The sequence below is a fragment of the Trichomycterus rosablanca genome, chromosome 12, assembly GCF_030014385.1.
Source record: "Trichomycterus rosablanca isolate fTriRos1 chromosome 12, fTriRos1.hap1, whole genome shotgun sequence".
Classification (NCBI taxonomy): domain Eukaryota; kingdom Metazoa; phylum Chordata; class Actinopteri; order Siluriformes; family Trichomycteridae; genus Trichomycterus; species Trichomycterus rosablanca.
Genome location: NC_085999.1, coordinates 31,728,381 through 31,742,582, shown reverse-complemented (window position 1 = coordinate 31,742,582; position 14,202 = coordinate 31,728,381). Strand labels below are relative to the sequence as shown.

General features: G+C 40.8%; 1 protein-coding gene across 1 annotated transcript in view; it reads right to left on the bottom strand.

Moving 5' to 3' along the window:
* itgbl1 (integrin, beta-like 1) overlaps positions 1-14,202 on the bottom strand; it is a 54,939-nt gene that overhangs the window by 27,826 nt on the left and 12,911 nt on the right. The window contains exons 3-7 of the mRNA XM_063005841.1: positions 13,315-13,461; positions 11,501-11,623; positions 10,080-10,220; positions 6,245-6,385; positions 4,791-4,937 (exon numbers count right to left, since the gene is read on the bottom strand). Of these exons, the coding sequence (XP_062861911.1) occupies positions 4,791-4,937; positions 6,245-6,385; positions 10,080-10,220; positions 11,501-11,623; positions 13,315-13,461 (699 nt within the window). The remainder of the gene's footprint in view (positions 1-4,790; positions 4,938-6,244; positions 6,386-10,079; positions 10,221-11,500; positions 11,624-13,314; positions 13,462-14,202) is intronic.

Here is a 14,202-nt window from a genome sequence, read left to right as displayed (position 1 = left end):
AATAAATTTACACTGTTATATAAGCTGCACACAGACTACTTTTCATTGTGTCAAAGTGTCATTTTGTCAGTGTTGTCCCATGAAAAGATATACTTAAATATCTGCAGAAATGTGAGGGGTGTACTCACTTTTGTGATACACTGTATATATTTTTTTTTTTCAAAATATATTCAAAAACAGATTACATCGCTTTTATACATAGTCACCTTCCTTTGCGATGCATCTTTCCCAGCGTCATACCATTGTAGTACCATCAGCAAAAATGTTTTTGGTTGAGCGCATAGCCACTGATGCACCGTGTCATATCATCATCACATGAAAATCTTCTTCCCCTTAAAGCTTCTTTGAATGCCCAAAAAGGTGGGAATCAGATGCCGCAAAATCCGGACTATAAGTTCTCAGTCTCTCAGACATGACCAGTTACTCCTCCCGTCCTTACCATTTTCAATGAAATATAAAAGTGTGGAAACTTTTTGAAGACCATCGTGTATATATATATATACAGTATATATACTGTATATATAAACATTAAATTGAAGGTCATTATGACTTTGTAATTAATTTTTATTTAAAGGTTAAAGCACAACAGACCTGAAGAATTATTGGCAAATTGTCATTAACAAAAGCTTGCAAAAGGTTAATCATCAGCCTTGTATTTTATATAAATACACCCACAGGAAGAGAGTCCATTAAAAAACAATTACCTGCAGTCATCAAGTATGAAGAGGCATTAGAACTACGGTTTCTTGCTATACTTGGTTGAAAGGAAATCAAACAACACTTTCTGAGCAACTGTGGAAGCTCTGACTCATCTAATGAGAGACTACTCGTTCCTTCCGTTCAGGCTGAGCAATTATTCTTGCGTTTGGAGACCTGCATAACTACTTAATATTTATACAAAAATGGTTTACGGCCACGAGACAGGACAGAGCAAACCAGAAATGAATTGGAAATCGCTTATGGTCGCTTCATCTGCTATATTTTGTGTTGACTTATGACTGTGACTTATGACTATGTTGACTTGCAAACTGTAGTAGCCACATCATTGGAATGCTTGTGGTTCCAGCATAAGAAGCAATAATAGGAGATGCAAACCACAAACCATCAGTCAAGCCATGCAAGATGATCTCTAGCTGTGTGACTGCTGCCATCAAAACACTCTCCACCAGATAAAAATGCTTTCCAGCAATAGACGTCATAAAGAAGAAAAACTGACTCCTGGGCAGAAACCACAAAATCGAATCACATCCTCGACTGTCGCACACCCTAGAGAGCTGTTGTTATAAACTGTTGGATGTATGCCATACTTTTCAAGGACTGATTGGATTATTACAGCAGATATTGTACATCCTAATGCTTAATATGAGTAATTATAATATATTTAATGAACGGTTTCACATAAAAAAAGTTATTAAAAGTGTGGTTGTATAATTGTACAATGTTAGGAGAACAGAGGTCATCCTGATGGGTTTGTTTTGCCGTCCGCCTGTAGCAGTGGATGAGCCCCAAGGAGCACTTGCTCATATCCGGCTGGGCTAAATCATTTATCATGGTCCATTAAATGCACGACTCCAGGCAGTGGTGTTTCACACTGTTCCAGAGGATGCACATTTGCAGGGAATACCTCCTAAAACACCATCTAATGGTGTTAATGCGCTGCAATTTCTCGTACTATTGCTTTATCGAACCTGCAGGACTCCGTTGTAAAACAATTTCAAATTTCCAATATACACTTGGAAAGCAATTCCTTACTAGAATAGCAAAGCTATTAAAGTCATAAGGTTTTGATAACAACTGTAATAAATATTATATGCATTACTTGTCTACTATCCAGCTATGGGAATGAATCAAAACACGTAAGGATTTGTGGAAGGCAAACTTCAGTAGAGCTACTGTCCATACAGACACAATTGACCATGTCTGAAGGAGGAGTTTCTTCTTGCTTTGGCTTTAATATAAAATCATATGGACTGATCTAAGTAAAGACAAGTGTAGTGGGGAATTCACATAAAGTATAGTGTGACTTTCCGTATGTGATACAACCCACAGTTTGGTGAAAAGAAGAGCTTATTTATAGGGCAGCTGTAGCCTAGTGGTTAAGGTAATAGATTAGTAATCAAAGGTCACTGGTTCAAGCCCCACCATTGCCAGGTTGCTACTGTTGGGTTCTTGAGCAAGGCCTTTAACCCTCAATTGCTCAGACTGTATATTGTCACACTACTGTAAAGCTAGGTAGTCTAGAGGGTAGAGCTTTGGATGATCAATCAGAAGATTGTTGGTTCAAATCCAGGCTCTGCCATGCAGCCACTGTTGGGTCCTTAAACAAGGCCTTTAACCCTCAATTGTTCAGACTGTATACTGTCACACTACTGTAAGTCGCTTTGGATAAAGGTGAAGGAAAATGTATTTAACCAAGAGAACATGCTAGCCAGTTTGTATTCTAATTCCATCCTTTTAATTGTACAATAGCAATAACAGCACCAGATAATCATCCTACAACTTTCAAACAATTAAGCCATATTCCAAACTTCATACTATTATAATAGTAACAGCCAATAGCCATCACAAAAGCAGCAACAGTGAATCAAATGTGGTAGTGTTCATTACCCTAATGACACTCTTTGGCATCTTACTTGAAATTAAGCCCTGGGTATTCATAAAGTAAATGACCGGCCACTATATTTTGTAACTTAATCACATTTTTGTAATTATTTATGCATTTTCTCCCTTTTCCTCCGATATAGCATAGCCAATTAGGAAGAGAGTATAATTGCCTGCTCCACGCCCCTTCCGATGCCCCTTTTTGCTTCTGTGAATTTGCACTCTAGGCTCGTCTACTTCTGCACAGGCGCCTCAGTCTGCTAACCAGGGTCCTTACACAGCGTTTGAAGACCCCACCCACTAATTCCCACCCAGCAGACTCTGTGGCCAATTTTGTCTGCTGCTGCCAACTGTGCCTGCTAGGTGGCGCTCAGCCAACCGGTAGCAGAGTCGAGATTCGAAACGGGTTAATCACTTTTTTCTGGCTTTTTGCCCAATGCAGTTGTTGCAAGTTTGGGTCCCCCTGTTTGCATGACTTATATACAGGGGTTGGACAAAATAACTGAAACACCTGTCATTTTAGTGTGGGAGGTTTCATGGCTAAATTGGACCAGTCTGGTGGCCAATCTTCATTAATTGCACATTGCACCAGTAAGAGCAGAGTGTGAAGGTTCAATTAGCAGGGTAAGAGCACAGTTTTGCTCAAAATATTGCAATGCACACAACATTATGGGTGACATACCAGAGTTCAAAAGAGGACAAATTGTTGGTGCACGTCTTGCTGGCGCATCTGTGACCAAGACAGCAAGTCTTTGTGATGTATCAAGAGCCACGGTATCCAGGGTAATGTCAGCATACCACCAAGAAGGACAAACCACATCCAACAGGATTAACTGTGGACGCAAGAGGAAGCTGTCTGAAAGGGATGTTCGGGTGCTAACCCGGATTGTATCCAAAAAACATAAAACCACGGCTGCCCAAATCACGGCAGAATTAAATGTGCACCTCAACTCTCCTGTTTCCACCAGAACTGTCCGTCGGGAGCTCCACAGGGTCAATATACACGGCCGGGCTGCTATAGCCAAACCTTTGGTCACTCGTGCCAATGCCAAACGTCGGTTTCAATGGTGCAAGGAGTGCAAATCTTGGGCTGTGGACAATGTGAAACATGTATTGTTCTCTGATGAGTCCACCTTTACTGTTTTCCCCACATCCGGGAGAGTTACGGTGTGGAGAAGCCCCAAAGAAGCGTACCACCCAGACTGTTGCATGCCCAGAGTGAAGCATGGGGGTGGATCAGTGATGGTTTGGGCTGCCATATCATGGCATTCCCTTGGCCCAATACTTGTGCTAGATGGGCGCGTCACTGCCAAGGACTACCGAACCATTCTGGAGGACCATGTGCATCCAATGGCGGTGCCGTGTATCAGGATGACAATGCACCAATACACACAGCAAGACTGGTGAAAGATTGGTTTGATGAACATGAAAGTGAAGTTGAACATCTCCCATGGCCTGCACAGTCACCAGATCTAAATATTATTGAGCCACTTTGGGGTGTTTTGGAGAAGCGAGTCAAGAAACGTTTTCCTCCACCAGCATCACGTAGTGACCTGGCCACTATCCTGCAAGAAGAATGGCTTAAAATCCCTCTGACCACTGTGCAGGACTTGTATATGTCATTTCCAAGACGAATTGACGCTGTATTGGCCGCAAAAGGAGGCCCTACACCATACTAATAAATTATTGTGGTCTAAAACCAGGTGTTTCAGTTATTTTGTCCAACCCCTGTACATTTGAATGGGTCTCAGGTGGGTCTCCCAGACATCAACCATTGTCTACTGTTGCTTTGTTTAGTGAGTAGAAAGAACAATTGGATGTCTGGATAAATCCAGAATTTCGCAGGACTAAAATGATAGTTTATACATTATTGTTGTGCACACGGGAACCGTTTACTTAGTTTTTCTTCATCCTTTCTTTTGTCTGATTATTTTATGCTTCCATTATGTAATAATCTTCTAATCTGTATGGAAAACAATTCCCCAGTCTAACTGCAATAGCCAAGCTTATGAAAGGAAGCATGTGAAAGTGTACCAGACTACACTATGCCACCATTAAATAATCCATTCAGTGGAACAGAGTTTAAATGAAAGGTCCAAAGGAACAAAAGTGCTAAATAAATGAACAGCTACTTGACTATACCAAATTACCCTCATTTGGTGGCTAGCCTTAATGATTTTTAAATTTACCTCTTCCAAAACAGGGCAGGTTAGAGCTTCCCCGGCATCTCTTCGAACTTGCCTCTACAGACAGTGAACAGGAAAGAGGATGCTCACACTTCTTCCCCGTCCATCCCTCTTTGCAGTCACATCTCCCACAGTGACACTGACCATTACCTTTAGAGGAAAAAATTAAGTCTGTTAAATTAGAGAGAATTGTTAATGCTGGCATGCAAACTGGTATGGATCATTTCATGTCCAAATGTGGGTTCATTTGTGAGCCTGTTTTTTTACACATTGGAATAACATATGCTTAAAGAAAACTGTAGACTGAAACTCAGGTTTTCCATTGCAGCTAGCACACAGTGTCCTCACTGCTGTGTTTTCCCCCCATCAATATTAAATACAGATGTGCGAGTGTTTTTCATACTCGCCTTATGTCTTTGAGCTCAGACTAATCCAACAGCTCTGTGTTTGCTAAACGAGAAGCATGTTTGGGTGAATAATCCACCTTTATTGTTTCAGCCAAATCAGCATTTCTAACACTGGATTATTTAAGGGTAATGACTCGTTTATGTGCAAAGTGTTTAAAGCAGTTACTCAGCACATACTTAATATTATTGTTCATTTTTTATATGTAAATCTCTTACATTTGAAATATAATCCTAAAAGTCATATAAACAATCACAGTACAAAGATGTAAAGCTACAATCATATTAGCTGTAAGTCAGCTGATTTTAATAATAGGTTCTTAAATGAACAGATCTGCTTTTGAGTCTTTTGTCAATTTGTTGTAATCTTATTATAATAAATTCATACCATGATATTTTAATACAAAATATAATATTGGTAAATATTGAATCATATAATAATATAATAGTATTTACTATTGGACAATAGTATAGACATACTAGACATAGACATAGGCTAACTGAAGTATCATAGTAGTAGTAGTAGTAATAATAATAATAATAATAATAATAATAATAATAAATGCTTAAAACAAATCTGAAATTATTATTAATAAATATGTATGTATTATTATATGTATTAATATTATTATTATTATATTTATTTGTATACTATTATTATTATTATTATTATTTATTATATGTATTGTTATATGTAACATATAATTCAGCTAATTTCCATCACTGATTCGTGGCATTCCTCCTAGCATAGCAGGCAGAGCCGAGATTTAAACCCACAATTTTCTGATTGATAGTCCAAAGCTCTACCTTCTAAGAGAGGTGTTTACATACTTTTGACCAATTATAATAACTTTGGTCTGTAAAGTGATACCATCAACAAGGCAGACTTAGTTCTTGATTTTAAAACAGCTGCAGTTAAAATGCTACATCTTGTCAAAATATCAGACGACACCATCATGGGGGACCATCAACAAGCTCCCAATCCCAAACTGGCCATGTCTGTTTTGCAAAGAGAAACTACTAAACTGAGGTAATTTGATGCATTTATTTTACCAGAGCAGAACTCGTCTGAGTATCTGTCATATGTAGCATGGCAGCTCCTCTCATCGCACTGGCAGGTGTCTCCGTGGATGTCACCCCAATCTCCTGATGGGTCAACATCGTAGCAGGTGCATTCTCCACAGATACATGTTCCTGCAAAGACAATTAGTGGAGGATTAGATATTTAGCCAGAATGAATAGAGGTACAATATCTTGGTGAGTTCTGCTTTCCAAACTACAAGATAAGTGCAATGAAGAAAATAAAATGAAATAAACCACATTAATAAAGAACGTGATACCAAAATGCCAACTCGAATACAACAAGGCTGTGGTGTTCTTGTGACATTTTAAACTAATGTTGGTTTTGTTTCAGGCCCATTTTCCCATTTGTTCCAGACCCATTTCAAACAATGATAATTGGATATATCTAAAATCTATAATTCTGGTTGTAGCTCTAGGCCAGGAGAAGGTGTCATCAGGTGGTGTCCAGCTGTCCTTATATAAGCTTATATTTGGTTATAGCTACTAAAGCCTTGTGAGACCATTATTAAACAGTGTTGTGTTTTTGTGTTGTTGTTCGTTGTCCTCCTGGAACACAATTGTCCATGATTTCTGAGGCCATACTAAGGTGCTGTTTGCTCAGTCTGAATTTGCTTAAATAGCCTAAATAGACATTCATAATTTGTGAGAATTAATACTTAGTGAAAAACATTGAAAATCCTTTCTTTCTACATTTGTCAGTTAAATAAAGATTCAAGAGAATAAACAAATCACAGATTCTTCTTTTTTATTGTGTTTTACAAAATGTCCCAACTTTTTAGAAAATGAGCTTTGTAAGAGGTGGATTGAAGTGGATTGAAGGACAATTGAATTCAATCCTCGGAGTCACAGAAAGAGAGAGAATCTGAGGAAACACCTAAACTTGAATGCACCCAAGCCAGGCAGTCACACTGCTGGAAATCCCATTTCCTTCTACTGTATCTGCTCCAGTGTGAAGAGTGCTCATGGGGTGCCGATTGCCAGCCAGCCTCCTTACACTACAGTTCTCATATACAGTATATACTGTATATAAGAACTGCAGTGAGAGTGTGTGTGTGTGATTTAAGTTTATAGTCTATAGGCATAATTATGGAAGTTATGTTGACTATGAATTGTTTTAAAATAGATTAGAGAACACAAAATAAGAAAGCTTTTTAGTACGGCACATTTTAGTGTTTGTTGTTCAAAATTGCACGGCTGTGTGCTTATTTAATGTACCTGTAAGCAATGGGTAAGAAAATAACCACAACCATTATTATGCTAAAAATATGTGCACTTTGTGCACCATTCCACAATTTGCACAATGTACATTTGCTACACCCTACTTGCTTGTATTATTTCTTCTTCCTGTTTAGCTACTGGAGGCCAATAATTTCCCTCGAGATTATAAGTATCTATCTATCTATCTATCTATCTATCTATCTATCTATCTATCTATCTATCTATCTATCTATCTATCTATCTATCTATCTATCTATCTATCTATCTATCTATCTATCTATCTATCTATCTATCTGTGTCTGTCTGTATGTCTGTCTGTCTGTCTGTCTAGCTGTCTATCTAGCTGTCTATCTAGCTGTCTGTCTATCTGTCTGCTACCTATCTATCTATCTATCTATCTATCTATCTATCTATCTATCTATCTATCTATCTATCTATCTATCTATCTATCTATCTATCTATCCATCCATCCATCCATCCATCCATCCATCCATCCATCCATCCATCCATCCATCCATCCATCTGTCTAAAGCAACATCTGAAAAATGCAATGTAGTATATTTCACATCTCATGGTTTAAAAAAAGCCAAGCTATTTTCCCCACAGTAAGTTATGGGTTTTGTATTTAAATACAGATCTTTGATCTTTAAAGTTTGGTGAAGAAAGAGGTTGTTACCCCTAGGTTGTTTTTTCCCCAGAGGCTGCTTACCAATCATTTGTATTAAAAGCACTATGAACATATGAAGATGTTTATTGCTTGGCAATACAAGCATTACTCTGAATCATGATGCTTAGAGTACCTTACACCATCAGCTTCAAAACAGTAAAATAAAAACTGAATGAGTAAGGGGTTTCTTTATTTGGGATTTGTACAAACAAACCTCACTTTTCTTTACTCTGATTAGTTTGTCTAAGTTCAGTCATTTCGACTAGCGTGGATGCCTAAAGCTCTGAGAAAGACAGGCAGGAAGTTTTTCTGGGTGTTGTAACACAATCTAGCTGAGTAATTAAGCACCACAGGCATTTCACCAACCTTCCTCTAACTTTTTGCAAACTAATGTCTAACTTCATTTCACAGACAGGATTTAAATGAAAACCAGCACTTTAACTTGGAGGCAGAGGAAAATGTGGGTGTGCTTGTGCACACAATTCCAAGATTTATTCCTTTGTCAGTGTTCCTGGTCTTGATTTGCTTGGTCTGAACTTTTTTTGGAATGTATCTTAGGTATTGAATTAGGAAGTAGCATTATTTTACAAAGATCAGTAGAGTTGATAAGGTAAACATTAAATATCCATCTGTTGGGCTGTTTCTGATTAAATATCTGTATTAAAGGGACAGCGGAGCTGCTCAGGTGGCGCAGAGGTAAAACACACGCTAGAACACCAGAGCTGGGATCTCGAATACATCGTATCGAGTCTCAGCTCTGCCTACCGTCTGGGCTGAGCGGCCACATGAACAACGATTGGCCTGTTGTTCAGATAGGGGTGGGATATTAAGCCGGAGAGGGACTCTCTCATAACTAATGCAATTATGACCTCTGCTGGCTGATTGATAGCGCCTGCACAGAGATGGGAAAAGAGTGCTGTCAGGGTGTGTCTCTCCATACACAGTGCTGATCCGCATTGCACTCGTCAAAATGTAGGTGACAAAATGCATATGGCTGCTGCCCATGTGTCGGAGGGGGCGTGGGTTAGCTTCGTTCTCCTCAATTAGAGCGGGGATTGGCATCGGTGGAGAGGAAGCATGAGGCAATCGAGCAATTGGATGCGCTAAAAGTTGGGAGAAAAGGAGAGAAAATGCATAAACAACATACAAAAAAATTAAAGGGACAGTGGGTGGAGCGTTAGGCTATCAATCAGAAGATTGTCGGTTCAAATCCAGGCTCTGCTACGCAGCCACTGTTGGGTCCTTGATCAAGGCCCTTAACCCTGTCTGCTTCAGGGATGCCATACAGTGGTTGACCCTGTGCTCTTCCAAACAAGTTGGATATGCAGAAATTGTACTGTACATGTGTATATGTATATATGACAAATAATGGTATTCTAAAATTGTAAATGCATTTTTTGTACTGTCCCAACTTTTTTGGAAATTAACCATGCATGTTTTTTTTTAGTTCTACAATGCACAGCGGTTGTATCATGTGTTAAACAGCACTAAATACTGTTTAACAGCTTTACTTTTTACAGCAGCTATTACTAGCAAGAGAGCGATTATTCATACAGAGCTTTGCAAAACCCCCCGACCAGGTACCATTTAGCAAATCCTCCACTGGCACGCTCTAATCGGTTTAAAGTCCTTCCCTGAAAGATTCTTATTTTTCTTCCTTACTTTCCTCCTGTACTTTCGGCAGTAGTCTGGGAACAGAGCCAAAAGGGGGTCCTGTTCTCATCTATACCTGTCAGCTGGAGTTACTTACGCTGTAAGAGAGTTAGAACCAGGCACTGAGCCAAACCCAGTCTGTGCAGCTTCTGTCAGGAAAACCCCTCTATTGTCAGGCTGCATCACAGAACATCACAGAATCGTTGCAACAGCACCTCTGTCAGATCATCACGATAATGCAAGTGAGGCTTGCTTAAGGGAACAGACCTCGGTTACTGCAGATCTTGCCATCTGGAGAGGTGCATCTCCGCTTGCTTTCCCATGGGCTAATGTCGCACTGGAATTCGCATTTATCTCCATGCCAACCGGCCGAGCAGTAACAGTTTCCACAGTAACACTTTCCATGGCCTGCAACCATAAACCAACAGAGAAGAGAATACACCAGTCAGACGAGCGTCCGAGCTGCACGGCTATGAAACATCGTCTTATCAACAAAACGTGATTCTAGCATCTTGTGTGTTAGCCAGTCAGTGTATTGGTTCTATTTGCTAATGACTAATTACTTTAAACTTCATATAAAGCCCTAGATCCTTACTTACACTCCCCAACCAATTTATTTGGCACCAATTACCAATTGTGTCTGCTTTTATGCCCGGCCAGGTCAATTGCTAGCTAGCACATTAGACCGCTGTGCCACTTAAGCACCCCAGTTTGCCTATTTTGTACTTGCATTATTGTCTATTTTATGAGCTACACCAGCCATTTAGATACAGTTATTGACTGTAGGCCATCTGTTGCAGTGTACACTCTGTCACCTCCCTTTATCCCATCAATAAATGGGAAAAGAACCATGTAGGACTCTTACTAACCAGCACTGCAGTAAACTTGCATGGTATTGAGACTTATTTGTCTTACAGTTAGACACTGTACTTATCCTAGTGTTGGCAATGAGAGGCTCTGAAATTCCCAATAACACTGCTGCACCTAATGTACAGCAACTATACACCGATTAGGCATAGCATTATGACCACCTTCCTAATTTTGTGTCGGTCCCCACTAGACCCCTGAAGGTGTGCTGTAGTATCTGGCACCAAGATGTTAGCAGCAGATCCCTTAGCTCCTGTAAGTTGTGAGGTGGGGCCTCCATGGATCTGACTTGTTCGTCCAGCACAGCCCACAGATGCTCGATTGGATTGAGATCTGGGGAATTTGGAGGCCAAGTCAACACTTCAAACTCAAACCATTCCTGAACCATTTTTGCCTATTTTGTTTCTGTTTGTGGGTAAAGCATGACCCACTCAACCAGGATGAAGCAGAAAAATACATTCAATAAGCCTTGAAATCAACCCACTGTAAACCATTGGGATGAACTAGAATGCTGACTGTGAGTCAAGCCTAAAATCATATAGAATATAATTTCCTCTATATAACTGATTTATTACTGTTATCAAATTGGGGTTGTAACACATGAATTCAATAATAAGAAGTGGTGTCCCAATACTTTTGTCTATAAAGTGTATTAAATCTAGGATTTTAAATACATCCCAGTAATCCATGCTTCTCCGATATGCCTCCAAAAGCTTATGGGTGAAATCAAAGCCTTTCTGTAGCATTTACAGGCCTCATAACATCTGCTGTGATGTTTAGATAGTGTGTATGCAGAAGTGGAAGTGATTATCGTAGCGTACCTCCACACACCTCTTCTGAGTCCTCGTCAAGGCACTGGCTGTCATCACATTCACAGTAACGCCCACTGATGAGGCCGCTGCCATCGGGGTCCTTACACATGCAGCTGCCACAGTGGCACGTTCCTGTTTACCACACACACACACACACACAAACACACACAAACAGAGCCATATCCCACAACACACACACACACAGCCACCCATCAGTACCATATCCCACAACACACACACACAGCCACCCATCAGTACCATATCCCACAACACACACACACAGCCACCCATCAGTACCATATCCCACAACACACACACACACACACACACACACACACACACACACACACACACAGCCACCCATCAGTACCATATCCTACTCAACACACACACACACACACACACACACACAGCCACCCATCAGTACCATATCCCACAACACACACACACACACACACACAGCCACCCATCAGTACCATATCCCACAACACACACACACACACACACACACACACACACACACACACACACACAGCCACCCATCAGTACCATATCCTACTCAACACACACACACACACACACACACACACACACAGCCACCCATCAGTACCATATCCCACAACACACACACACACACACACACAGCCACCCATCAGTACCATATCCCACAACACACACACACACACACACACACACACACACACACACACACACAGCCACCCATCAGTACCATATCCTACTCAACACACACACACACACACACACACACAGCCACCCATCAGTACCATATCCCACAACACACACACACACACACACACACACACACACACACACACACACACAGCCACCGATCAGTACCATATCCTACTCAACACACACACACACACACAGTCACCCATCAGTACCATATCCTACTCAACACACACACACACACACAGCCACCCATTAGTACCATATCCCACAACACACACACACACACACACACACACACACAGCCACCCATCAGTACCATATCCCACAACACACACACACACACACACACACACACACACACACACACACACACACAGCCACCCATCAGTACCATATCCCACTCAACACACACACACATACAGCCCCCCATCAGTACCATATCCCACTCAACACACACACAGCCACCCATCAGTACCATAACCCCCTCAACACACACATACACACACAGCCACCCAGAAGTACCATATCCCACACACACACATCTAACCCAATTTCCAAACACAGTTCACACATGTACGACACATAGCTGCACGTTCATACACAGTCAGCTCCCTACAGGCGTGCAGGTCCCATATACACCCCCACACACACTTTCTCTCTCTCCCTCTCTCTCTCTCTCTCTCTCTCTCTCTCTCTCTCTCTCTCTCTCTCTCTCTCTCTCTCTCACACACACACACACACACACACACACACATCCCAAGCCAAGGCTGCCAAACTGTGCACATGTGTCAACCAGCTGTGTTCTCACAAGAAATATTTGAGAGGCACAGAGAGGTAATGTGGTCAGTCCTCAGTTAGTTTAAAAATTTGCTCATGTCCAAAATGTTTTAAAGTTAGTCAAAACAGAGGCAAAGAAATGAAGATCAGTGAAAGATGTATACGTAAGGACGCATTTACTACAGAACTAATATCTGTTTTATAGCTGAACTAGAAATGATCAGCGTTGAAAGACTTTTTCACACTACTGAATTAGACAGTATTAGTAGATGATGTTGGGTTTAGGTTCAGACACTCAGGCTTTATGTATTATCCTTATGTACAGTATTATTTACAGTATAAATCTTTCTTGCCTGCCTTGGAGCACACCACTCCCTGAGAGTTACGGCACAGGTCTTTGCTCTTCCGGCTGGAAAGCGTGCAGTCTTCCTGGTACTGACAAGCATCTCCGGACCAGCCGTCATCACAGACACACTTACCACAGTCACATGTCCCATGGTCTGCAATGACAAACACCACACACAGACACACACACACACACACACACACACAGTTCAGACTTTATAGTTATTTATCGTCTGAAAAAACAAGTATGACACGGGAGCCCAGTGGCAATATGAAATGGGTGAGTGGAAAATGACACTGCTGGTGCACCTGAGCTCAGAGATCGATTTTCTGATTGGTCTCAGATTTGAAGAAGGTGTGAAGGTCAATGTGATGTAGTGAATACACTTATCTCACTATGAAAATGGGCAAAAAGCTGAGCTGCTAAACTCCATTTCAGTTTTGATTTGGCTCATTTTAGATTGTGGATTGTGTGTGCAGTGAGGTCCTTGACCATAATCCAGGCTTATTATGTTGAATATACAGAGATGAACTAAAACATTGCGAACCCCCACCAAAAATGGGCATGTGATGTCAGGGATATAATAAATGTTGGTCTGATGGCGTTTACTTATAGTTTACATGTAGCAGATATGATCAGTATGAAGACCTGTGTGAGTTTTTTATAAAAAAAAAGCTGAGGTGAGTACCCACCAAGAGTGGTTTAGGGAGGGACAAGCCAAACCGCTGACAGGTTGTTGGGCGACCAAGACTCAGTGATGCCACAAGAAAAGCTACTGAAGCTCAAACTGCAAGGTAATTGTAGGAACGGCAACTGATCAGCCATTTAGCAGTAGACCATACAAGATCATGAAGTAGAACCAGCAGATTAAGAAACATGCCGTATGTAAAAATCG